General features: G+C 45.8%; 1 protein-coding gene across 1 annotated transcript in view; it reads right to left on the reverse strand.

Annotated features, from left to right (window-relative positions):
• The window catches only part of RPS6KB1 (ribosomal protein S6 kinase B1), a 350,261-nt gene that overhangs the window by 257,512 nt on the left and 65,838 nt on the right, over nucleotides 1-26,911 (reverse strand). The window contains exon 5 of the mRNA XM_086954940.1: nucleotides 5,054-5,201. Coding sequence (XP_086811066.1) covers nucleotides 5,054-5,201 — 148 coding nt within the window. The remainder of the gene's footprint in view (nucleotides 1-5,053; nucleotides 5,202-26,911) is intronic.

Genomic DNA, 26,911 nt, shown 5'->3' on the forward strand with positions numbered 1-26,911 from the left:
CGGTGCCATTCGCTCTAGCCTCTTCCGCCATGTCGAGGATCTTCGTGGCGGGCCCGACCGCATCTAATAATTTGTCCTGGCAGGCCCGCCAGGACCGGTCAATCCCTTTCCTGGGATCCTTCATAAACTTCGCCAGGAAGGTGGCCATCTTGGGGTCCAACTCCGGGGTCATGGCCACTTTCCCTTCCAAAGTTGGCCGAGGGCACTCCCCACGTAGGCAACCCCTCGCTTCCTTTTCCAGGGGCTTGCGCAGCCTGCCCGCGACAAATTTCGCCACCGTCACCCCCGGTGTCCAGGCTGCGGACCGGGGGTGGACTATCTCGTCCGGGTCCAGCATGCCCGACTCATCCCGGGGCATCTCCTTGGCAGAGGGCGCCGGAAGCCAAGATCGGGTCGATTCCCCGTCGTCATCCGTGTCCGGAGAGTCGTAGATTGGGGAGGCGGGGGCCGTAGACACGTCCCCCGAAGCACTAGGATCCACCAAGGGTGCAGGGGGCACCGCCGTCGCCTTAGCCAGGAAGGCGTCACGAAGACGCTCAAAAGCGCCCCTGTCCACACCGTGGGCCTCCGATGACGGCCCCTCCTTACAAGGCCTCTTCGGGGCGGGTGGCAACCCGCCGGACGTCCCCGGGAGCTCGGGGGATGGAGGCACATGCGCCGCTGCCAGCTTCGCGCACTCTTCCACGATGCGGGCGGAAAGGCGGTCTTCCATGGGGCCTACCACCTCCGTCACGCAGCGGTAGATGGAATTGTCCACCGCCTGGTAGAACTCGTCGTCCTGCAAATAGGGGCAGGGTTCCTCTTCGTATTCCCCTTCCATCTCGGAACCAAGGGCAAATGCGGGGCACCCAAGAGAGCCAACCGAGAAGGATCTCGAATGTGGGCAGGCCAAGCGGCTGCGATCACGTTTTGGGCCAACTGGCGTGGCAGGTGGGCTGCACCAACCCCCAAGCGCGCAGACCCTCCTCGCCGGGACCGGGTCTCCGCACCCCTCAAGCGCGCTAGGCCACACTTTAATGAAAGAGGTGCACAAAGGACACCCGAAGGTGATTCACGCGGTCAGAGCCGCTATACAGACCCCAACGGGGCGTCAAGAGTAGGAACAAACACAGACCCGGGGCACCAGGTGTCAGAGGGGTACGCGAGGGCTGGCACCTGCGCAAGCAGACTCCACGGCGCGGCTCCTGGCACTGCGGAGGCGCGCCGAAGGGTCGGCGAGACGACAGGTCGCCCCCTGGCGGTCTATGTACACACCGCACAAGTGGGAAATAAAGTCGCGTAGGAACGAAGAACGTTCCCGCAACCGGGGACTCTGTAAGGGAATAAACCATGCAATGAGTCCCCCAACGATCGTACACAATACAATCAATCGCATTGAAAAGGGAAAAAATAGGAAAAGCACTTAACTGGCTGCGGGAGCAGCGAAGAAAGAGGAGGAAGAGGATGAGAAGTCCGGTTATATAGTGATGATGGACAGAGTGGAAGGACTATGGACTATTGTTATGCAAAGAGACTCTTGGGAGTTGTTGTTTGATTTGTTGAACATTACGTCAATGCTTTATGTTTAAAGCATTTTTTGTTCTTATTATATCTTTTCCTAAGCTGCTGTGGAGTCTTTATGTTAATAAAGCGAAGGAAGATATAGCATAATCTGAAGCCTCCGGTCCTGACATAGAATCACCAATGTTATTCTAGGGAGGAAATTCACTTAGCAGGTAAGTAGTGTTATGATTACTTTTTCTTACTCCGGGTTGGATTCTGGATCCAGCCCTGGTGCATCTCCTGTAAACAGTTGAAGGTATGCGTTTAAGTCATACAGGCTATTTTTAAGGAATATTTGTAGTTTCTAAAAATCGACACTTAGAAACTTTTCTAATGAAAACCAGACAATGGATCCCTATGAAAGGAAATTCAAGTTACTGGTAAGTACGGTTCGGATTGCTTTTCAGGGTCAGTGCTGGGCTAAAAGATGAATCACTGAGTTCTCTCCTGATAATAAGTGAGTAAATCAGAATTTGCTGTACGGCTGATTTTAGATGAATATTTTAAAGTTTCAAAACTCCACACTTAGAAGAATTTCCAAGTAAAAACCAGTCAATGTTAGCCTATGGAAGAAAAGTGAGTTATCGACTTTCAGGTAAGTACTCTACTGGCAGAGTTAAGGTTCTGGGCATAGACTCACGGGTCTCCCAGGGTCCGGTAGGTACAGTTGGTACACCCTCAGCAGCACAGGGGCAGCCGGGTGCAGAGGTAATTAGGCCCAATGTTATCCAATGAGAGGCAGGGGGCCTTCGGTTGGTGGCTGCTGGCAAGCAGGCCACGCAGCTGTGGGAGCTGGGCTCCTGGTCACTTGCTCAGGGCAAATGGGGAAGTAAGTTAGGAAAAAGGTTACACTGCCAGAGGCACTCAGGCAGCTGGGTGCTTTTGAGCAGTCGGGCGCTCAATGTTATTCATTGGAGATCTTGGAAAGTGAACAAAGGCTGCAGGCTCGGGGACGGAGGTTCTTCAGGAGCGACCAATACTTTGAGGGGTAAGTTGGGATCTTGGAGGATAGGTAGGCACCCCGGAATTGGGCACAAGGGGCGCCTGGGTGTCTTGACGTCGTGAAATCTTACCCTCTGGTGGTCGCGGTTGGGGGGGGGCCCTTGTTCTGAGGCTGCAGGCGTCGTCTGGGTCGTCGTGGAGGGCGCATGGGCACTGGATTCCAGGTCAGAACTGCCGGGGGGACATCCTCAGGGTCTTTGTCCACTCAGGCACAGGCCAGGCTCGGCGGGTGCAGAGTGCGCTGGGTTTGCGGTTCCTGGCTGGTACCAGAGGTATTGCTGTTTGGGCAGAACCACTGCTCATGGGAATCCCAGTCTCTAAGAGGGTCAAGGTAGGCAGGTCCTCCGAGGTTTTCGAGGTTGCTGTCCGCAGGAGACGCCGGGGTTTTGCAGGAGCAGGTTCAAGGATCAAAAGGCCTGTAGGGCTGGGGCCAAGTCAGTTGGTGTTGTCCTCTTGTTAGCAGCTGCACGGCAGGTCGCCTTCTTCTTGGTCTTGTTTCGAAATCGGGATCTGAGGAAGGAAGGAAGGTTCAGGGTGCCCCTAAATACAGGAGGGTTATAGGTAGGGCAAGGGCAGGGACCAATGGGTCCCTGCTCTGGGGTGAGTACACCCCCTATCCTGCTCCTCTCCTGTGGGAGGGGGGCAGGGGCCTAGCTGTGATTGGGTAGGGCTCCCCATCCTCAAGATAGCGGTAGCCCTGAGTCGTGCTTCACCTCGCCTCTCCCACCTGAAGGGTAGAGTTGGAATAGGCTGGCACACCCCCTTACCTCACGTAGGGTTTCCTGCCATTTTTCCTGCCAGAGTGGGGGTCAGAACTGGTGGGGCCAGTTGCTGAGTACAGCAAGTAGCCTGGAGAAGCTCACAAAGGCGGCATTGCCTTTGCAGCTTCCCCTGCCCATCCTGGGGGAGGAGACATAGCACCTCGCCCATGACGTGCATTGTTGCAGGCCTAGGAGAGCGGATGGCTCTCTACCCAGGGGTCCAGCAACATGTCTGCTGAGTGGAATCCTAGGCAGCCTCTCAGACAAGACGTGGATTGTAGGTTAGGTTTCAGGAAGCATCTCAAAGATGCCCTCTGTAGTGCATTTCACATTAAATCCCACACTGGCATCAGTGTGGGTTTAATGTGCTGAGAAGTTTGATATCAAACTTGTCAGTCTTCAGTGTAGCCATAATGGTGCTGTGGAGTTCGTAATGACAACCTCCCAGCACCATATACTCTTAATGGCATCACTGCACTTACAGTACCCAGGAATGGCCCTTGGTGCTGTAGGGGCACAGAGCTAATGCACCTGTGCCCACAACACTGGCAGAGGGCACCCAGCTAGAGGGGAGACTGCTGTATGCCAGGGCAGAGGGTTTGCGGGCATGGCACACAGGGATGTGTGCCATGTTGACTCTTTGTTTAGTTCTGCACCAGGACACTCAGCCTGCAAAGTCAGTGTGTGTGTGTGTGTGTGTGTCAGGGTGCAGGCCCCCAAGGGTGGCACAATGAGTGCTTCAGCCTTTACGGGGCTTCTCTGGACACAATTGGGTTTTAGCTTCAACACAGTTTTAGGGAAGGAACACAGGCCCTGGGCACCTGATTAGCAGGAGCCCAGGGCACACTCAGTCAAATTACATCAGCCATTCAGCAAAAGGTGGGGGCATACCATGGAAGAAAGATCGCACTTTCTCACACTTCCCAGATAATTCTTTTAATTATCCCCATTTCCCATACTGAACCAGTTACATTGTATTAATTTGACTATAGAAATGTTTTCACTTGGGTTGTAAATGGTTTATCTTGATTCCCCACAGCAAATAAAGGCAATGCTAAAGTCTGAGAAGGCTGCGTTCAATGACATTTGTGTTCTTAACTTTCTGCTCAATAAGCGAATATAAATACTAGATATGGTAGGATAGGTTTTAATAGGTAAAACCATATAATTGTAAGACGGTGCACTTTCTTTTTCATACTGTGTGTGTATGCATACAGAATATTAAAGTATGAAGGTAGCCAGAGAGAAAAAAAGGGCTGTGTGGAAGCTAAAATTCAAAGAAAAGTCAAGGCGAACAAATGGGATAAGAACTAACCATAGACAGGTGGCAGATAGGGTGGAAAAGGGGTGCGCCACAGAGCATTGGGTGGTGCAGGGCAGTCATTTTTTTCTGTGCAAGTTTGAATGGGACATCCTGAGCATCTGGTATGAAACCAGACTTTGTGCACCAAGGCTGGACAAACGTGGAGCACAGTGTAGATAACATTAACAGCTTATATTCAAAAACACCCACATTGTTACAGCTGTGTACTGTATTACCCGGTACATTTTCGGACAGTAGTATGATGATTGAAGAATTCAGAAAATAGAGCGGATTTTTTGCCTAAGTTTTGAGTCGAGAACACCCTTTCAGTGGAAAAGTCCATGCATTTAGATAAATATGCTCCCAGGGCACGCACGTTTTAACCACTATTTTATGCCAAGGTATGCGATATTTACACTTCTAGAAAAAAAATAGGCACACTTACCGCTGAGATACTCAAGGATGAGGTAGAGTTTTCCACCAGTTTGAAAGGCATAAATGAGATCTACAATAAACGGGTGTTTCACCTCTTCTAGAATATTTCGTTCTGCTTTTGTGTGAGCCGTGTCTTTTGCATTTCTCACAATCATGGCCTAATAAGAAAATGATAAGTCCATTAAAAGCAGAATACAGATTAAAAACATTCAAAACATGTAAAGCAGCACCATTTATTCGATAGCACATTCCATAAGTTTGCAAAATCAGGAGCTGAACAGTTCGTTAAGTTGTATGGAGGGATAGACATTGAAGAATTCAAATTAGCTAACGAGTTGTCAGCACAACAATTTGCATAAGCATAGTTATTTAGCAGATATGTCTGTAAGTATTTGAATTAATCACAGAATTAATACAAGCACCACACGAACACATTCAAAGAAAAATATGAATTCCCAACGAAATCAATGTGGAGAGAGGTTTCCCCACCCTCCATAGCTAACCAACTCCCCATCACCCAAGTCAGACCAACTCACAGGCCATCTCGTATAACACTAATGCAACAATTTATATTTAATTTTTTTTTTAACGAAACCGGTTGTTTCTTACATAATTCCCACACAAACCATCTTGCTTCTAAATGCATGACGTAATCTTCTATCTCACTTCTCTCTGCAGTACTTGCACACACACTTCAGATGCATTCAGTGGAGACTTTAAACTGACAGTTTAGGATGGTGAAGCCGACTCTTGCCTTAGACTGGGAAAGAGGAGAAGGGGGCTTTTGGAATGGGGAACTGCTCAGAAATCAGCAGGGTCCACAGTGGCAACACAGTAGGCGTGCTTTACATACACTTTGAACTAAAACGCTATTAACACATCAAGTGGAGCTAAGACTGAAAGCCTCATCTTAAGAAATAGACCTCATGTTTACAGGCTACAACTAAGATACAGCAAAAGAACACTGAAGACAATTTAGACTAACTTTCTCAGTAGTGGCATTCGCAAAGCTCAAGTTCCTTCCCATCAGGTCTATGCGATAAATTAACGGTACAAAAGGGGGGTGGTGATGGACAGAGCATCTGAATCAATCAAACACTCAGACCCAGTCAAAAGATCTGGGTTTAATCCATGTGATAAGTTAAGGCCCAGCATAGCCCTTTCTCTGACAAATGTGCTGAACTTCAACATTTCCATCTACTACAGTGCTGTGCCTGCCAATTCGATGCAGCGGAAGAAAAAAAAACTACAAGCCCATAAGACTCTTCCAGCTCCAAGTAAAATCTTAAAGAAAGTGGTATGTACTCAGCTATTTGAAGAGAGTAATCTGCTCAATGACTGGCAAGGAAAATGCTACTCCCCAGTATGCATCTCCTCTTGGTATATAGAGCTGTAGATTCCTATACGTGTGCATAAATCGCCATCTGGTGTTGGGCTAAGGTGTTTGCACTTTGTTTTTGTCTTGGAAGAAGTCTTTGTAGTCACGAGATAGGCGACTCCTCCTTAGGGTGACAGTGCGCATGGGCATCGACTCCATCTTTAGACGGTTTTTCGCCATAAAGGGTGATAATTGAGTTAGTAAGAAATAGAAAAGAGATGTCCATGTGTGATGTATCTAAGTAAGATAGTACTGCAACAGATAAAGGTATCCGGGGAGGTGGGTGGGCGTATACAAATTTACAGCTCTAAATGCCAAGAACAGATGCATACTGGTAAGTAGCATTTTCCTTTCAAGGCATATGAGCTGTAGATCATATACTTGTGCATAGACTATACAGCAGTTTTCTCTTCAGCGGTGGCTACCTGTATCTGTTGCAGTGGTTTGAAATAGTGTTCTTAATACAGCCTGGCCCATACTAGCTTGTTGTTTTGCTTGCACATCTACACAATAGTGTTTTGTGAAAGTGTGTTGGGTAGACCAAGTAGCTGCTTTGCAGTAGTCATCTAAGGAAATGTTCCCTAAGAATGCCATAAAAGCCCCTAGTTTGTGTGTGGAATGAGCTCGAGGGGGAATGGTTAATGTGTGTTTGGCTTTAAGATAGCATATTTGGATCCATTTAACAATCCACCTTTATTTTGTTTTGGAGTTTTATAAAGCGCCTGGCATTACGCGCACCGGCGTGTCCCCGCGCTGAGAGAGAGAGTGAAGAGACAAAACAGGGAGATTACATCAGAACTGAGCAAAAAAGATGTGTTTTAAGAGCTCTGCAGAACTTTGTTTCAGAAGATTCGAGACGCATCTCCATCGGGAGCATGTTCCAGCTCTTGGCCGCCAGTAGCCTGAAGGATCTACCTCCCATTCGGGCTTTATGAATTTTGGGGACTATTAGTAGCCCGGTACCATAGGATCTCAGCCGGCGTCCTGGACTATAGGGAGTGATGAGGGATTGTAGGGGGTTAGGTGCCTTGCCATTGATGATACGATGACAGACGCATAGTGCTTTAAAAGTGATCCTCTCCTTTACCGGAAGCCAATGGAGGGATTTCGAAGGACTCTAGAGGCAGTTCTTCTTGGGAGCCTCAGCGCCACCTTGCTATCCCTGCTTTTGAAATGGGATTACCTTTATGAGGTGGGGAGAAAGCCACAACGAGTTGTTTAGTCTTTCTAAAAGATTGTGTTCTTTCAATATAGTAGAGTATTGCTCTTTTAACGTCTAGCGTGTGAAGAGCCCGTTCTGTCACGGAGTCTGGTAGAGGCAAACAATAATGTGAGTCCAACAGACTGGTTAAGGTGAAAGGCAGAAACTACTTTAGGTAGAAATTTTGGGTTAGTTCTAAGAACCACTTTGTTATGATGTATTTGCAAAAAAAATTGTGTATGGTTAATGCCTGGAGTTCACTAACTCTTCTAAGAGATGTGATGGCGACTAGGAAGGCTACTTTCGAAGTAAGGAACTGTAATTCGCATTTGTGTAGAGGTTCAAATGGGGTACCCATGAGTCTGGTAAGGACAACATTTAGATTCCACACCGGAGAAGGTGGAACTCTGGGTGGAATTATTATCTTAAGTCCCTCCATAAATGCTTTGATAGCGGGCACCCGAAACAAAGACCAGTGTTGTCTGTTTTGGAGATAAGCTGCTATTGCAGCGAGATGTAGTCTTATGGATGTATATGCAAAGTTACTTTGTTGTAGATGCAAGAGATAACAGATAATGTTCTGAATAGAAGCATCTAGAGGATTAATTTTGTTATTTGTGTAGTAAATCACAAATAGTTTCCAGTTTGCTGCATAGCATGCTCTGGTGGTAGGATGTCTAGCTTCTTTAATAATATTCATGCAATCTGGTGGGAGATTTTGGTAGCCAAACTTTAAGACTTCAGGTGCTAGATTGCAAGGTAAAATTGACTGAGATCTGGATGCCTGATCTCTCCATGCCTGATCTCTCCATGGTTCTTAGTAAGACGTTTGGGTGAGAGGCGTAGCTTTTGATGCGGGACTACTGATAGTTCCAAGAGGGTTGTAAACCATGGTTGTCTGGCCCATGTTGGAGCAACCAGGATCATTGTGAGGGAATGATGTTCAAGTTTCCAAACTACTAACGGAATGAGCGGGAGAGGCAGAAAAGCGCAAGCAAATTTGCCTTACCAGTTCATCCATAGCGCATTGCCTTTGGACAATGGGTATGGATACCTGAACGCGAAGCTTGGGCATTTTGTGATTTTGTGTGTGGCGAACAGATCTATTTTTGTGTGGCCCCACATGTGAAAAAATGGAAGAACTTTAGGATGAAGTTACCAATCGTGGATCCACTGTCTGACGACTGAGCAGATCTGCAATTTAATTGTATACTCCTGGTAGGTGTTCCGCAAGGAGATATATGTTTTGCGGAATAGCCCAACTCCATATGCTTTGAGCGAAGTATGAAAGCTGCGGAGAGTGCGTCCTCCCCTGTTTTTGTATGAAGTACATTGCTGTCATGTTGTCCGTACGGACCTGAATAGCTTTGCCTACCAGAAAGAGTTGAAAGGATTTTAAAGCTAGAAAAATTGCCAACAATTCCAGGTAATATACGTGGAATTGTTTTTGCTGAGGGGTCCACGTGCCCTGAATGGTATGATTCTGAAGATAAGCTCCCCAGCCGGAGAGCAATGCGTCTGTTAGCACTATCTGTGGAACCTGGTCGAGGAACGGCCGCCCTTTGGAAAGGTTTTGCGTGTTTCACCAGGAGGGATATTTAGGGGAGTGGAGGCGAATTCCAGCTTATAACCATACTGGATTTGTCTTACCCACTTGTCTGTTGTGATAGAATTCTAGACAGGTAGGAACTGTCAGAGGCGTCCCCCGACAGGAGTGGGATGATCGGTGGGAAGTGAAGGGAAGTCACTGCTTGGAGGTAGGGGAGTTGCGGGTATTGTTACTGCAGCCTCTTCCCTTACCGTTGTTGCCTCTGTACCCTCCACAAAAGTATCCTCTGGAGGAATTAGTTTGATTGGGGCTTTTATAGGTAGAAGGATGCTCTGAGCCAATAGGTTTGGAGCAAGCCCTGTAAAAGGAGCGACAAAATGAACCTCTAGGGAAAGGTAATTGCAAGGCCCCCTGGACTTGGCAGTGTCCGCATCTTTTTTCGTTTACTCTAAAGATGTATCGACTGTGGGCCCAAGAAGATGCTCTTAGTCAAAAGGCTCATTAAGAACAGTGGACTGCACCTCCTGCTTGAATCCAGAGATTCGGAGCCAAGCAAGTCTGCGTCGCAAAACGCAGGTATTAACAGCACAAGACGCCGTATTAGCCGCATCAAGCGCACATTCTATAGATGTATTTGTTATTAATTTTCCCTCCTCTATAAGGTGATTAGCTTTGTCTTTATATTGGTCAGGAAGATGCTGCACAAGCTTTTCAAGCTCATCATAGTAATATATCATCATTATATGTGGCCAACAAAGTGTGGGCATTGGCAATCCACCAATGATTTCCAGCCTGTGATGAGATAAGGAATCCAAACTCATAGACTCATCTGGAAAACTTATCAGGAGAAGGGGTGTCGCCTGTGTTTTGTGAATTTGCCTGTCTTGCGTGCATTAGACACCACAAGAGAATCTAAAGGGACGTAACCTTTAACCCCTTCCCTGCTCATGACGAGCTCAGCTCGTCATGAGGCACGGTTGAGCTGTGCTTATGATGAGCTGAGCTCGTCATGTATAATGGGAACTCATTGAATGCTGCACAGGAGAAAAATCTCCCTAGCAGCCAAGGTGTTAATGTACACTGGGTCATTGGGAGCTGCCTTATATCTTTTGTCCACCCTGGTGTTAAGAATGCTGGCTCACGACTGTGTTCTTAAAAACTTCCTGTGCATGTTTTAGCATGCCTTTTAATATTGTCAGGGTGTGCGTGGACTTTTGTGAGGGTGCAAATGTTTCCAATAAAAAGTCTTCCTCTAAGGGAATCAGAGTGTAATTGTACTCCATGGTATTGAGCAGCTCTATTATTTAGCTGAGCAAACCCGATATGGTCATATGGTGGTGATGGCCTAGAGAGATAGAGGTCCAGGTCATTGTGTGGGTTGGGATCTGTGTTGTAATCATCCCAAGGATCTGTATTGTATGGGATGGTATGTGCGTCATCATCCCTATCTGGATCTCTAGTGTGCTTGAGAAAATAGCAGATTTAGATCAGCTGGAGAAGGAGAGAGGTGGAGAAGTATTGATGCCTATGTCCTTCCGCTTCATGGGTATTTCAGTCTTCTGAAAGTGTCCAATTTTCTCTTTTTAGGATGCGTGGAGACAACTTTGCCAGTTTCTGGGTCAATAAAGAGAGTTTTTTGATTTGGATCCGAAAAATCTGGTACAAGCTGTTGTGTGGGTACAATGTTCTTTTTCGGTGCCGAAGACTTATTGTCAGAATGTTCTTTAGACCGTGTCTCTGAAGCTTTCTCTGGGGTCTTGGACTCCTTAGCTTTTGTTATAGGAGTTTGTGGCTCCGAGACCTTTTTCGGCTCCGAAGATTTTTTTGGCTCTGAATGCTTGTCCTTTGTTTGTTTTGACGCTGAGGCCTTTGGCGTCAAGACTGTTTTCAGTGCGGATGAAGAAGGGGGTGGTACCTCTTTAGTTTTGGGCTTCAAAGGTGATTTTTCGGCACCGGAATGAGGTTGGCTCGATCCAGAGTCAGAAGGCTTTTCTTTTGATTTCATAGAAGGGCCCGAGGGCGGGGCGTCTGAAATGTGTTGCCAGTGTCGACCTGAGCCCGAGGGCGAAGGTTTTACCGGAGACTTAGGTTTGGTTTGGAGAGGGGTCTCGGAACTCATGGACCGCTGAGCCGGGGTGACTGTCATCTTCGATGTCAGTTTGTTGGCTTCGGAGACTGAGATGTCTCCTTCATCAGCTTGATGCTCCGGCTGTAGATTGGGATCTGCTCCGAAGAGGTTTGAAATCGAGCTGTTTCTGCGAGACATTTCGTGACATTGAGCCGGACTGTCTCGGATGGTTTTCTTCGACTTGAAAGATGCACAGGCCTCGCAGTTCTGGTCTTCGTGCTCGGGGGAGAGGCAGAGGTAACAAACCTCATGTAGGTCTGTGTGTGGAAACTTAGAACCACACCCGGGGCATTTTTTGAAAGGAGTACTTTCCATTGACTGCTGCCGTAGTCGCAACAGATAGGCCCAACGGCCCGCGTCGTAGATAGAGGTCGAAGATTTTATATTTTCTTAAGATACGTGTCGAAAAGGAAACACAATCGAGATGATACCGTCGAGTGGTGAGGGATTGCACGTCAAAGGGGGTTCGAAAACAACACCGACCCGAAGCGCAGCAAATCACATCCAAACCCGATGGCGGAAAAAAACTATTTGTAGATGGAGTCAATGCCCATGCGCACTGTCACCCTAAGGAGGAATCACCTATCTCGTGACTACAAACACTTCTTCCAAGACAAAAAGAAAGCGCAAACATCCGAGCCCAACACCAGAAGGTGATCTGTGCACAAGTATATGATCTACTGCTCATATGCCTCAAACATGGGTTTTCACCTCTGAAAGGGACTGAGAATGGCACGGACCGTATTTCATGACATAAGAACTATGTTGGACAAGCAGGATGCTACTTTTAACACTGTGAACCCTGGGCTGCAATTAGAAAATCTAGGGGTTAATTGTGCCCTGGTTTATCTTTTTCTTAAAAAGCAGCTGCCAACGCCTACTGCTTTCCTTCTTTGGGTTCAAAGGTGTCTCACTACAATGGGGAGTGTCCAAAGCTTGTTACAGTCCCTGAACTTATTTGATATCTAGCTCAACTACTGACCAAGTTGTTTATATTACTTGGCTGTCAAGTCTTCTCAGATGTGGACCATGCACACAGGGTCATCTGACTACATTATAATGGGGGCAGGAGTCTGTAGTGCCCTTGATAGATTGCCCAGTCACTGGATTGGTCAGAACTGCCCAACCTAAATGAAGATAAAACAGAGTTGCTATTCCTTTGAAATATCAGACTTATTGGAACAATATTTTATGGCTCTTCAGTATGGGTGGCCACCTGTTCTGCAACTAAAGTAAAACCTCTGGGTGTATTCCTTAATCAAGAGCTCTCCTTGAATCAACGTGGTGTTTAGAACGTCTATACTACTCCTTCGCTCACTCAGGTAAGTGTTGCCCCCTTCTTTTATCCGAATGCCAAGCAACAATTTTTACTTCTTGCTTTTTGACTAGATAAGATAAGTGTAACTATATTTATTTGAGACTTTAGGCATACCAATTTGCAAGGTTACATTGAATACAAAAATTTCTATTCAAACTGTGTATGATAACAAAACTATCAGAATACTGCCAACCAGAAAAACTCTGCACTGGCTTGCAGAAGATGAGGTAATATGAATTTTTATGGTCAATTGTGTCCCCTAACGTGAACCCCACCGACTCCATGTACGAGCTTAAAGTGCATGTAACTTCCCTCCTCTACCAGTTATGAAGACGCAAATACATTTGCGTCCAACGTTAACATGTCCTCTTTCAGATCCACCATGAATGGATCGATAATTCAGTTCCTAAGTATGCCTTGCCAACGTCTTTCCATGGTGTACTTTCACGTTTTCCTAGCCCTGCAGAGTTAGGCCCTGATTTCTGCCATCGAGCCCTTTCTGTTCTCTGCCTCCTGAAAGCTGCAACGTGGGATGCATCCCTGACCTCTGTCCTACTCCCTGCGCGGCGAGCGGTGCCCGGCTCGGCCTGCTTGCCTGCCAAAGACAGTATTTTGCCTTCAAGTTATCAGTATAGCCGAGTTCAGCTCCTCGAAAACACATTCCAGTCTAGCAGAATAGATAAACATTTCCCCGGCTGCAGAGCAAAGGGCCCGGCCTCTCTGTCTCCATGCAAGTAATTCATTGCTCCCGTTACCATGGTAGGCCCATGGCCCCTCGCATTACACGCAGACACGTAGTCACATATGCACGCATTAATAGTCAGTATAGAGTAGCTTTTGCCCAAGAGACCTTTCCTTCTAGATAATATAGTTCCCTAAACACAAGATATCAGATATGATTTAGGAACCAGTCATGCCAGACTTCTGTCTCTTTCCTCTAGTGCTAAATGTCAAGTCCCCTGCACCCTCCAGCCTCACGTCAGTCACACGTCATGCTGCTGCGCGCGCATCCTTGCTACAGATTTCTGCTGACACTGCAAGATTCCACTGTGTAACCACCCACTTGTGACACTTTCATGTGACGTTTCTAGCACACACCTCTGTGTACGCCCTCGTGCACGCCTTTCTGTTACGCACATGTGTTCTTATCTCGTTTCTCTCAGCTGTTACGCCTTCTGTATCCATCACCATTATATGCATTTACTATAAATATTGTATTCTGTCAATAAAGTATTGTCTATCCCTTCCTGATCCTTTATGGTGAAAGGAACATGATACCCTGGTTCGAACCATTCCATTTTATGGAATAAAACCCTTTTTAAACTCAGATATCACGGATTTTGCCTCTTATTTTCGACTGAGTTAATTTATTGAACTTTACTGCATAGAAATTCCGACGGTAAATATTTATTTACCACATTAATTTGGGGCCCGAATAGGGACCCCTCCCCCACCTTACGCGCCGGCGGTGCGTTGCAAGCCTAGCCCCCTGCCACAGCCGAGACGGACAATTACGCGTACCCGCAGGATTTCCTGTATCTCCCTCTGGCCAACGGAGGTGACTGAGACTGCGATCGACACCCAGACGAGGCGGTGAGGAGTGCGGAGGATCCCGACCAGAGCCCAGCCAAGAGAGCAAGATCCGAGGTGTTTAGAGGCCCACCAGTTCCGACGTGCCAGTGACGTCACGAGTCGAGTCGAGTCCGGTCCAGTCCAGACGAGTTTTCCGAGGCCTTCCGTTCCGTGCTTCCCGGTGAGTACCGTTGCTGGGGACGCATCTAGACGGGTGCATTACTATGCATCCGGTCAAGACGGGTTTGGGTACACAGACCCGGTCTGCACTGTTTTAGCAGTGTATCTGTACTGTTTAGCAGTATATCAAGTATTCGTGTCTTCAACAGTTCGATTTTTGTTTTCGTTATAGAATTCAAGCTTAGTTAATATGTGTTCAAAATGTTTCTATGTGATTAATGTCGTGGTGTGAGTGACTGTTTGATATACATTACCGTGTTTCTGTGTCAAAAGTGTGTTCAGGTTCAAGTAAGTATCAAGTACCGAATATCAAGATGCCATTGTTTTCTAAATTAAGACAGATAGGAACTAGGAAAGGGATACTAGAGGAAGCGATTCCTGTCCCACCTAGGGACACTCCCGGAAATGTTATGTACCATAAGCATGGCTTAGATGCCATCTTATATCTAGATTTATGGGCCGATTATACTAAGAACCTAGACGAGAAATATAGATGGCCCGTTACAGGGACATGGGATGCAGATTGCATCATGAGAGTAGAAGAAGCACTATGGAAAAAGAAGGCCAGACAATCTCAGAAAGACGCCATAGAATTGTGGCGTAAAGAATCGAATAGACGTACAGAAAAAGAATTCAGAAAAGCAGAAAAACATAGAGAAGATTCAGACAAAGCCCGAGAAAACGTACTAGTTGAAGAAGGGATACGAGTTAAAGCAGAGCAAGTAGACCGACAACGAAACACTCTTGTGAATGGTATGTATCCTCTTTTGGCCGAGGGTTTACCTAAGGCCATTCCGGAAATACCAAAAGATCTGACCCCTCCATTGGTTCAGACTAAATTACGTCACAAGACCGCAGCAGACATTTTTATTTCTTCCTATTTAGACGATGTAGCTCCTACATATACTACTGCACCTGCCCATGTACCCGTACCACCTGCACCTGCTGACGGTCTCCTACCCCAAGATCATCCGCCCCCAGGTCCGCAACAGCAGATCCTTCCAGCTCCGTTACCCGCACCCGTTCCCGTTGTCCCCCCTGGCATCCAACAACTGCATCCATTAAATCCTTTTGGGACTGGCGTGGTCCAGGACCCAACCCAGCTACAGCAAGTACAGCCAGGTTATGCTCAAGCCTCCGGTTCAGGAGGTGCTACAGGAGGTTATCGAACACCCCCACAGATACACCGAGTTACAATGAGAGATTTAGCAAAGGCTCGAACACCGAAAGGCGCTTCGACCGAACACCTTAGAAGAGAACTTACAGACTGCAGATATGACACAGTGCCTGGTACGTCAGGACCCATGTTGTTAGCGTCCATACGTTTGAGACGCGTTACAGATTATTTGATGCTACTACCCGAAATGCCAGAACATCTAGACAAATTGTATTTCTTTATCAGAACAGGAGAAGGACCGGAGTCTGTTGCCGACGCCATGTCACGTCAGAAAGTTGAGACTAAAGGTTTTATAATGCGATTTTTGGTTAATTGTTTAATAAGAGAACAAGATCAGGCAGGTTTTCCGCAAACTGAGATGAAAAGACTGATTAGATGGAGCCAGAATATGGCGGAGGGTAAACATGATAAGGAGAACAGTATACATATTATGGTTAAAAAGATCCGTAAAGAAATAATAGACATACATGCCCAGCGAGCACCTGACGAAGATTTTGAATTAGACGATCCACTTTCCTCGCAAGAGGAGGAGGAAACAGAGAATGTAGCAGAAACATCGCAACAGTCAGACAAAGAGATGATAGCATATGTAGGTAAGGGAAAATACCTTAAGAAAACAATACGTCCAGAAAGCAAAATAATTTTTCTCTCTGCTATATCAAATCCAAGTTCTCCTGAACATATGTTTCAGGCTACCGATAAAATACTTCAAGATCGAATGGGGTACCATGTACTCAATTCTATGGATGAGCAAGAACTAGCCCGGTCCGCAGTACAATGGGCTAACGATTCCAGTACATATAATGATGATGCAATAGCTCAGACGTTTTTGAACCTTTCCCCTGATGAACAAAAATTAGCTGGTGTATACATGATTCAGCATCTCATTACGTTGTTTAAATGCCAACATTCTGATCCAGGTCCCTTACCGGATATATTAGTAGAACTACTCTCTAATAGATGGAGAGGCCTAGGTACTGATTTAATTAAAGAAATTCTAGAACATAGACACAAGTATAGTGATTTTCTGAAACCACAGTTTATGTCAGCTCCACCACCCTCAGAAAGAAAAATGTTTTACTTTGACAGACAGAATCCCTTACGGGAAGTACATCCGGTCAGAAAAGACGATAACACACTAGAACGTGTATTTGTATATACACCCATCACTAAAATGGAATTATTGGAAATTAAGATAATAGTGCCCAGTCATGATAAAGACCCCGCAGGTTTTCACCGAGAGATTAAAGATATGTTACTCATGGGCGATTACACGTATACAGATATTATGAAAATGTTAAAAGTACTGTTGCCTGCTGGAATTTACGAGAAACTAAAGGAGAAAGAATGGGAGGTGGGAGACACAAAGATTGATTGGGCTGCACTAGAAGTTGAAGAAAATGGTCGTACCGCAGGTTTAGGCCTTGGGGATAAAGCTAAAGCATTTCCAGGTTTATTAGTTCAGGTTTTACCTAGACTGTTAGCAACTAAAAAGGAAGACTGGGACGCAATCTCAGCCTGTAAACAGAAACACGATGAAGACACCAGTGATTTTTATTCTAGATTCGAGAAATGTTTTATTATTAACAGTGGCCTGAAAACAAGTAGCGAGTCATACCCACACCTCTTTGTATCAAAATTAGTCGAGAATTCCCTGCCTCAAGTTAAGAACCGTGTCTTGAAAGTATAAAGTACATGGCAAGCAAATACACCGTCACAAATGTTACAAATGTTACAGTACCACCAGAATAGAATTAGGGAAGAACAAGATCACGAACAGAGACGTATGAAAGATACGAAAATGAAAATGTTAGTTGCTCAATCAGTTCCAGCTGACGGTCAGAAAAAAGGTGTGGCAGTCAAATAATACGGCGGCTCCCGTTAAAGGGACATGCAACTATTGTAAACAGCCAGGTCACTATGTGAATGAATGTACGGTTCTGAAATACAATATAGCAACAGGAAAAACTAGAGAGACCACGTCAGCCTAGACAGGACCAGGTCCAACACCAAGTTCAGCAACATATTCCACAGAACGCACAGCCAATGCCTGCTCCACAACAGACAGGACAGACAGTAGCGGTACCACATCCACAGCCCATTGCCGCGACACAGCAAGTTTCACAGCAGATGCACCAGTATGCACAATCTGATTACCCCGATTATCAGCGTTATTCATGAAACAGCCTAGAGAGGGAGGTTGGCTTGCCTCTCATTGAAGTTCCTGTAGATAAAGAGGGTCCTTATGTACATAGTCAAGTATTAGGAAAAGATAGAAAGTTTTTGATTGACACAGGGGCAAGTCGAACAACAATAAGTCATGACGAGGTTCCAGGGGCACCCCTCTCAGGCTCACAGAATGTTTCCCTTGGTTTTTCAGGACATTGTTAATGAAGTATCGAAACCTGTTCCCCTAGCAGTTGGTCCATTATCACGCACTACAGACTTACTACTCACGAAGTCAGGTCCAGAAAACTTGTTAGGTATCAAGACACTGAAAGCTCTAGGAGCTGTAATATGTTGTTCTCCGGAAGGAGTTAGACTGTTTTTACGTGACTTTAAAGGTCACTATGTATTACGAGATTTTGATGTCAGATTGAAAAATGTACCAGAACATTTGTGGGCGAAAGGCCCAACTGATGTAGGTTGTATGCACATTACACCATACCGAGTTACACTCAAGCCAGGAGTTGTACTGCCCCGAATCCGACAATACAAGTTACCACCCGATGCTGTAGTGGCTTTACTGGAAATCATTGAAGAGCTCATTGCACAGGGAGTGGTTGTAGAAACCGACTCCAATTTATGTAATTCCCCTATCATTCCGATTCTTAAACGTACTGACCCGAATGCACCACCAGTTTATCGGTTGGTGATTGATCTGCGAGAATTAAATAAATGCATTGTGCCACAGTACCCTGTGGTCCCCGACATCTCATCCTTATTGACTGCTATTGATTCAGAGGCGACGTTCTTTACTGTAATTGACCTCAAGAACGCCTTCTTCAGTGTCCCCATTGATCCAGAAAGCCAATACCTTTTCGGTTTCTGTTTAAATGGCCGTAGCTTCAAATTTGCACGCGCACCTCAAGGATTCACAGAAAGCCCCAGCATCTACAGCCAAGCATTAAAAAGACAACTTGACAGTATTCACATGCCAGTTAACACAGCCCTACTGCAGTACGTCGATGATCTGCTGATCACCGCTCGTAGCGAACCTGAATGTGAACATGTATCACTGACGGTTTTGCATTTCTTAGCTGACAAAGGACACAAGGTGTCCCCTTCAAAGTTACAATTCTGTGTTCAGCAAGTGGTGTACCTTGGGCACTTGCTGTCCAAGTGGGGGAGACAGCTAACACCTGACCGCATTGAGTTAATTGCACACTTACCGCAACCCAAGACACAAAAGGAAGTGCGGGCCTTCATTGGCCTCACCTCTTACTGCAGGCAATGGATTCCCCAGTACGCATTTCTAGCCAAGCCACTTATACAGTTGACAACACAGGAGGCAGCGACTTCGACTGTCCTCCCTTGGACTCAGGAACACACACAGGCTTTTGATGAATTAAAGAAAGCATTATGTCAAGCACCAGTTTTACAGAAAAACAGGGTAGTCCCTCTTATTTAATTTAAGAGAAAGGGGATAGACCTTGTTTATATCATGCCACCATAGCTCAAGAGATCTACACAAATAAAGCCACTAATAACAATTATCACAAAATACAAATACACTTCAAATAAAATATCTCACAGGTTTATTACAAAAGATTTGTACAATATCAAACATCAAATAACTGTGCCACAGTAGTAAAATTAAAAAAGAGTGTCAGCATCATGCACAAATGATGTACATCTCTATAGTATATACATTACACAATTTAAAAACGGCAATAGATTAAAAACCAAGTTGTCGACGCAGCGTTTCGGTTTCCTAAGTTGACACCTTCATCAGGACAGGGTTCTATGCAATAAAGAGACAGCGAATTAACACAACATTATTTCTTATCCTAGACATTTCTTTCATATACCAGCCCTTTGCTCTCTTTTTTTGGCAGCTTATCTAATATTTACACAACCATATTCTTTTATTTGCAAAGGGACATTTTTCTCACAAGTTAAATGCAGTCTAAGGTAACATATTTCATCTGAGTTCATATTCTAAAGAGCAGTCAAATACCATGCACCAGTTTTAGCAACACCTTGTTACAGCAAACCTTTTACACTCTTTGTTACAGAACGTGATGGCACAGCATTATCTGTTCTCACACAAGACCAAGCAGGTTCACATAAGCCGTGTGCTTATTTTTCGAGTACATTAGACCCAGTAGCCCAGGCTCTGCCTACGTGCTTAAAATCAGTTGCAGCGACAGCCTTAGCGATCCGACAAAGTGATTCCATAGTGTTAGGACATCCCCTGACAGTACAAGTTCCACACTCTGTGGAAGTTCTCTTAAACAGAACACAGACTCAACACTTGACTATAGCACGACTGACAGGTTATGAATTGACATTGTTCCAGCCACACATAGAAATCAGACGCTGTAATATACTCAATCCTGCCACATTGTTACCCTCGAACATTACAGATTCAGTTCCACATGATTGTATAGAGATCATTAATGCAGTAACAAAGCCCCGACGAGACTTGGCAGATGTTGCACTGACTAACCCAGACCTGACACTTTACGTGGATGGTTCATGTATGAGAACAAGCACAGGAGAATTAGTGGCCGCATATGCAGTGACCACTGAAACTGAAGTTAAGGAAACACACCGTATTGATACACTGTCTGCTCAAGCTGCAGAGCTCGTTGCTCTGACCCGAGCCTGTATAGTAGCCAAGAACAGGAATGTCAACATATACACAGATTCACGTTACGCATTTGGAGTCGTACACGACTTCGGTGTACTCTGGCAGGAAAGAGGTTTCTTGACCTCCCACGGAGCCAAAATCCAACATGGTCCCCTCATTCAAGAATTATTGGAAGCAATACATTTGCCATCAGCCATAGCTATCATGAAGTGCAAGGCACATACTAAAGTTACAGATACTATTTCCCAGGGTAACGACCTGGCCGATCGAACCGCGAAACACACAGCTCTGACTCACACACATGCAGCTGACATGACAAAGACAATAGTTCCGACACCTACACATTGCATGACAGTTAAGGATCCCGCACTAGATGTAATTGACATACAGACACATGCTACTCCAGACGAAATAAAGAAATGGACTGAACTAGGAGGGATCCAGACAGACCAGGGATGGATGACGAAGGGAAAAGCCACATGGTTTCTCCCCGACTCTATGGTTCAAGTTATGATCAACACTGCACACAGTCCAGCACACTTAGGAGAAAAAGCCATGTTAGACAGTTTACAGAATCTCTGGTACAATAAACATTTACGAGCAGCAGCAAAACAGAAAGTGCGTACTTGCATGATCTGTTGTCAGTTCAATCCAGGTAAAAGCATTCCTGTAGAGCAAGGTGGATTCAATTCTCCCGATCACCCTTTTGAAGTCCTCCAGATGGATTATATCCAGATGGAACGATGTCGAGGATTCAAATATGTCCTCGTAGTTGTATGTGCACTTTGCCGTTGGACAGAAGCATATCCAGTCCCAGATTACACTGCTCCGACCACTGCCAAACAGTTGGTTCGTGAATTCTTCCCACGGTACGGTTTGCCTCGTGTCGTGTATTCAGATAATGGCCAACCATTCTCGTCCGAGTTAATGAAGCAGGTATCACTCCTGCTAGGATATCAGTGGAAATTCCACTGCGTCCGACATCCCGAGGCAGCAGGTCTCGTGGAACGCCACAATCAGACACTGAAAACCCGTCTTGCTAAGATTTGTGCCGAGAAAGGGGTAGACTGGATAGTTCGCTTGCCAGTCGCATTGTTTTACATGAGAATGGTTGCACACTCTAGAACAGGGCTAACCCCGTACGAGGTGGTCTTTGGTAGGCCACCGAATATGTGGGGGACGCCTCTGCCTCGTAAAATAACCGATGTTGATAGTAACATGTTGACAGATTACCTTGCCTCCTTGATGTCTGCACTACAATCTTGCCGTTCACAGGTAGCTGCAGCCTTTCCCGACAACACCGAGGTGAAGCCACACGAGATTATACCGGGGGACCTCGTCTTTGTGAGAAACTTCGACAGGAGTAGTCCGCTGGAGCCCCGCTGGCAGGAGCCGAAGCTTGTTTTATTAACTACAAGGACAGCCGTGAAAGTGGAGGGCCGCAAGGGCTGGCTCCACTCAAGTCATATAAAAAAATATCATGGACTTCCGCTAGAGTCAGACTCTCAGCCCGGCCCCGTCCCAGAGACTGATACAAAACTCCCACTGGTAGAGAAAACTCCCCAACAGGAGTACCGTTTAAAGTTGAGGTCTAGCAAGTCAGACAGTTTAATTGTTTAAGTCCTCCCCTAGGTGAAGCGGTTAGACAGGTTCCTGACATGTACAAGCTAGATCCCAATAGAGAGAGAGATAGACAGAAACAGCTCAAGAAACGAGAATATTGTAAATCTCTTCGTAGCCATTGTATTGTGACATTATTGATTATGTTTTTTCTGAGTCTTACGATTATTGCTGCAAGTTTACTGCTACACATGTATTTCCCTATTTCCATACATGCACATTTCTTTCCAAATAGCACTGTCGAGCATACTTTCAGCGAATTACCCCCGCATGAGTTATCTTATAGGCTTGCGCTGCGCAACAATACTTTTATTAGTATGTTACATCATTCCCATCAGACCAGCAATGCTACGAATTGTTGGATATGTGGCCGACTTCCTCCCTATCAGAAATACAAGGGAGTCTTGCCCCTCTTCCCGTATCCGTTCACACATAATGGTTCCTGTGGTGCCTGGTTCAGTTTAATAAATTCTTTAGACTCTGATTCCATAGTCTACCAAGGCAGTTGGGTATGGGGAAATCTGAACACAGTTCTGCATAAAGCATGTTACCCTAACAAGGAGGGTCTCCCACAAAGGACAGGAACCGATCTAGAAAATGAAGTATATGGATTAGGTAATTATACACTTAACCTCATGATTCTGAATGTCCAGTCTGATACAGGACCAGACTTACCCTCTATGTCAGTATTACCAGTCAAAGGCGAATTATGTGTCAGAAAGAATGGTTCAGTACCCCTAGGTCATAGTAAATGTACTACTGTGATCGAATTCAGTGATAAAGGCAAGTCTACATTCAAAGCTACCCGCCATTCCTATTTCATTTGTGGTCATACAGCATATATACGTTTGCCACTAGATTGGGATGGGACATGTTACATTGCATTCCTTCTGCCACCTGTTTTTCTAGCTCCTCCTGATTATCATAAGAACTCCCGGCTAGTACCTAATAGACACAAGAGAGATCTCCCGATTGTCGACTATACTGAAACGGCATTGGAACAATATACAGATTTCAATAAAGGTTTCTTTCCCTATTTAGGAGCTATCTTCAATAGCAAAGCAATACATCATTTGACCAGAACCCTTGAAGCAGTGGTAAATGAAACTACTTCCGCCCTAGGCAACTTAACAGAGGAACAGTCTGCTATGAGACTACTTGTCCTTCAAAATCGTCTTGTTCTTGACGTCATCCTGGCCGATAGGGGCGGAGCCTGTAGAGTCATCGGATCGAGTTGCTGTGTTTTCATTCCAGAAAACGCACCGTCAGTATATAAAGCCATAACCCGCCTCCATAAGATTGCAAGTCAGATACACCAGAATCCAGGCACCTGGACTTGGTCCGGTTGGTTCTGGAGCGTGTTATCAGCCTGGGGTTGGAAAGTCCTATCCTTCCTCGGAATAGCCCTTCTCATAGTATTCAGTTGTTGCCTATGTATACAATGTGGGCCAGCGATTTGCGGCTTGTGCGCCACATCATGTTTTCCTCATCCAAGTCCACGTTCTAAATCCCGCCTGAAAAAGGAAGAGCAAATGAAGTTATATGAACAGATTGATGGACTAATGAAGATTGATATATCATGAAGGGTCCGTAGGGGACAAGGAGGGAATGAGGTAATATGAATTTTTATGGTCAATTGTGTCCCCTAACGTGAACCCCACCGACTCCATGTACGAGCTTAAAGTGCATGTAACTTCCCTCCTCTACCAGTTATGAAGACGCAAATACATTTGCGTCCAACGTTAACATGTCCTCTTTCAGATCCACCATGAATGGATCGATAATTCAGTTCCTAAGTATGCCTTGCCAACGTCTTTCCATGGTGTACTTTCACGTTTTCCTAGCCCTGCAGAGTTAGGCCCTGATTTCTGCCATCGAGCCCTTTCTGTTCTCTGCCTCCTGAAAGCTGCAACGAGGGATGCATCCCTGACCTCTGTCCTACTCCCTGCGCGGCGAGCGGTGCCCGGCTCGGCCTGCTTGCCTGCCAAAGACAGTATTTTGCCTTCAAGTTATCAGTATAGCCGAGTTCAGCTCCTCGAAAACACATTCCAGTCTAGCAGAATAGATAAACATTTCCCCGGCTGCAGAGCAAAGGGCCCGGCCTCTCTGTCTCCATGCAAGTAATTCATTGCTCCCGTTACCATGGTAGGCCCATGGCCCCTCGCATTACACGCAGACACGTAGTCACATATGCACGCATTAATAGTCAGTATAGAGTAGCTTTTGCCCAAGAGACCTTTCCTTCTAGATAATATAGTTCCCTAAACACAAGATATCAGATATGATTTAGGAACGAGTCGATCTGACATGCCAGACTTCTGTCTCTTTCCTCTAGTGCTAAATGTCAAGTCCCCTGCACCCTCCAGCCTCACGTCAGTCACACGTCATGCTGCTGCGCGCGCATCCTTGCTACAGATTTCTGCTGACACTGCAAGATTCCACTGTGTAACCACCCACTTGTGACACTTTCATGTGACGTTTCTAGCACACACCTCTGTGTACGCCCTCGTGCACGCCTTTCTGTTACGCACATGTGTTCTTATCTCGTTTCTCTCAGCTGTTACGCCTTCTGTATCCATCACCATTATATGCATTTACTATAAATATTGTATTCTGTCAATAAAGTATTGTCTATCCCTTCCTGATCCTTTATGGTGAAAGGAACATGATACCCTGGTTCGAACCATTCCATTTTATGGAATAAAACCCTTTTTAAACTCAGATATCACGGATTTTGCCTCTTATTTTCGACTGAGTTAATTTATTGAACTTTACTGCATAGAAATTCCGACGGTAAATATTTATTTACCACACTTTAAGACCCTCTTTCTGGATTGCCCATGTTTTGTTGGACAGCTGCAACATAACAATTCACAAAGGTCACTGTGGTCAGGTAATCAGTCTGCTGTAGCTCTGGAATAGTTGGCTAATCATTTGGTTTGCAGGAAAGCCCTCACGAGATTTCTTTTTCAGTAGTTTAATCCAGCCTGATTTTGACTTTATTTATTTTTATTTATTTATTTATTTGATTTATATAGCGCGTAATCACCCCGGGGTCTCTAAGCGCTTTTCGAGGTATGTACCAACCAAATTCTACAGCCGATCGTCAAAAATTACAGCACACCCCATGCTCGCTGAAAAAGCAATGTTTTCAGTTTTTTCCGAAAAGGCAACAAGTTGGATTCTTTGCGCAGATCGGTAGGTAGATTATTCCAAACAGCTGGAAAGATGTTAGAGAAAGCACGACCACCCAGGGTGGATAGTTTGAAGCGCGGTTGAGTTAACAAAGTCGCATCTGAAGAACGCAGCCGTCTACCAGGCTTGTATGGGGCCAGACGGGCTTAGTTTGGCCCCTTTCCATACAGAGCTTTATGCGTGATGCAGAGCCCTTTGAACAGAACCCTTTGTTTGACCGGTAGCCAGTGGAGTTCACGCAATAAGGGAGAGGCATGCGTTCTCCGGGGTTTCTTGAAAATCAATCTGGCGGCATCATTCATAACAGTTTGCAGCCGGTTCAGAAGTTTTTGAGGGAGCCCTGCATAAAGTGAGTTACCATAATCCATTCTGGCTAGGATCATGGCAGAGACAGCGCGTCTTATGGTGGCAAAGGACAAGAGTGAGGAAATTTTCCTAAGTTGTCGAAGTAGGCCCACACACGTGCCCACCACTCCAGAAACTTGCCTTTGCATCGTCAGACTCCGGTCCAAAGAGATGCCCAGGCTTTTCACTACAGCTGCCGGTTTTGGAGGCGCTCCTAGTTCTGATGGCCAGAACAGATCATTCCAGGGGTTGCCCATGATGGTAATTGGCAAAACCTCTGTCTTATCTGGATTGATTTTCAACTAATTTAGAGACATCCAATTAGCAGTGTATCTCAGGATGTTCTGCACTCTTGCGTGTGCATCCGAACAATCCTCCATTTGGATGACAATTTGGGTGTCGTCGGCATAGTTGTAAATTTGGCAGTCCATCTGGTTAAGGGCCGAAATCAGGGGTTGTAAGTAAACATTAAATAAAAGAGGGGAAAGGGCAGAACCTTGTGGTACACCACAGGTAATAGGTACTGTGGTTGAGGATAGGTCCGCCAATTGAACTCTCTGAGTCCTCCCTTGGAGAAAAGAAGCGAGCCAGACAAGTGCTGTGCCCTGTATGCCAAAGTCCCTCAACCGCAGCAGCAATTGACTATGACAAACTGTGTCAAAAGCCGCGGAGAGGTCTAATAGCACCAGGGCCCCAGGAAGTTTCTTGTCAGCTCTATTCCTTAGCTCATCCAGGATGGATAGCATCACTAGCTCTGTGCTATGATGCGCACAGAACCCAGCTTGGTTTTCCTCAAGTAGGACATTTTTCTCCAGGTTGTCAGAGAGATACGCAAGAACGTGCTGCTCCAGAACTTTGGCCAGAAATGGGAGCTGAGAGATCGGCCTAAAGTTCTTTAAGTTCTTTACGTCTGCCCCCGTTTTTTTCAGCAGGGGGATCAACCGTTCCTCCTTAAAGGGGGATGGGACCAGTCCTAATTGTAGGGAATTATTGGAGGAGAGACAGAACATCGTCTTCGATGCCTGGCATGGCTAGTTTAAAGATCTCCGGGGGACACGGGTCAGCCCGAGAACCTGATTTAACCCGCCCTACAAGATTTGCCAATCTGTCCTTTGTAATCAAGGGCATGGTGACCAAGGGATCATCTACTGGGCGGATGATCGGGACAATCTGTAAAGGACAGTCCAAAATTGGGGTAGTAGCTATTTCCAATAAGAGATCTTTGATCTTAGTGGAGAAGTAGTCCTGAAATTTTCGGCAGTCTTCTTGCCTAAACTCAGGGCTCTGCTCCTTATTTTTCCTGAGTTCCGTAAGGACCTTGAAGACTTCTTTCTGTGGGTTCGGAGCTCTACAAATCCTGTCCTCATAGAACTCAGCTTTCCTTGTCAA

Source organism: Lissotriton vulgaris, chromosome 2_1 (genome assembly GCF_964263255.1).
Source record: "Lissotriton vulgaris chromosome 2_1, aLisVul1.2, whole genome shotgun sequence".
Lineage (NCBI taxonomy): Eukaryota > Metazoa > Chordata > Amphibia > Caudata > Salamandridae > Lissotriton > Lissotriton vulgaris.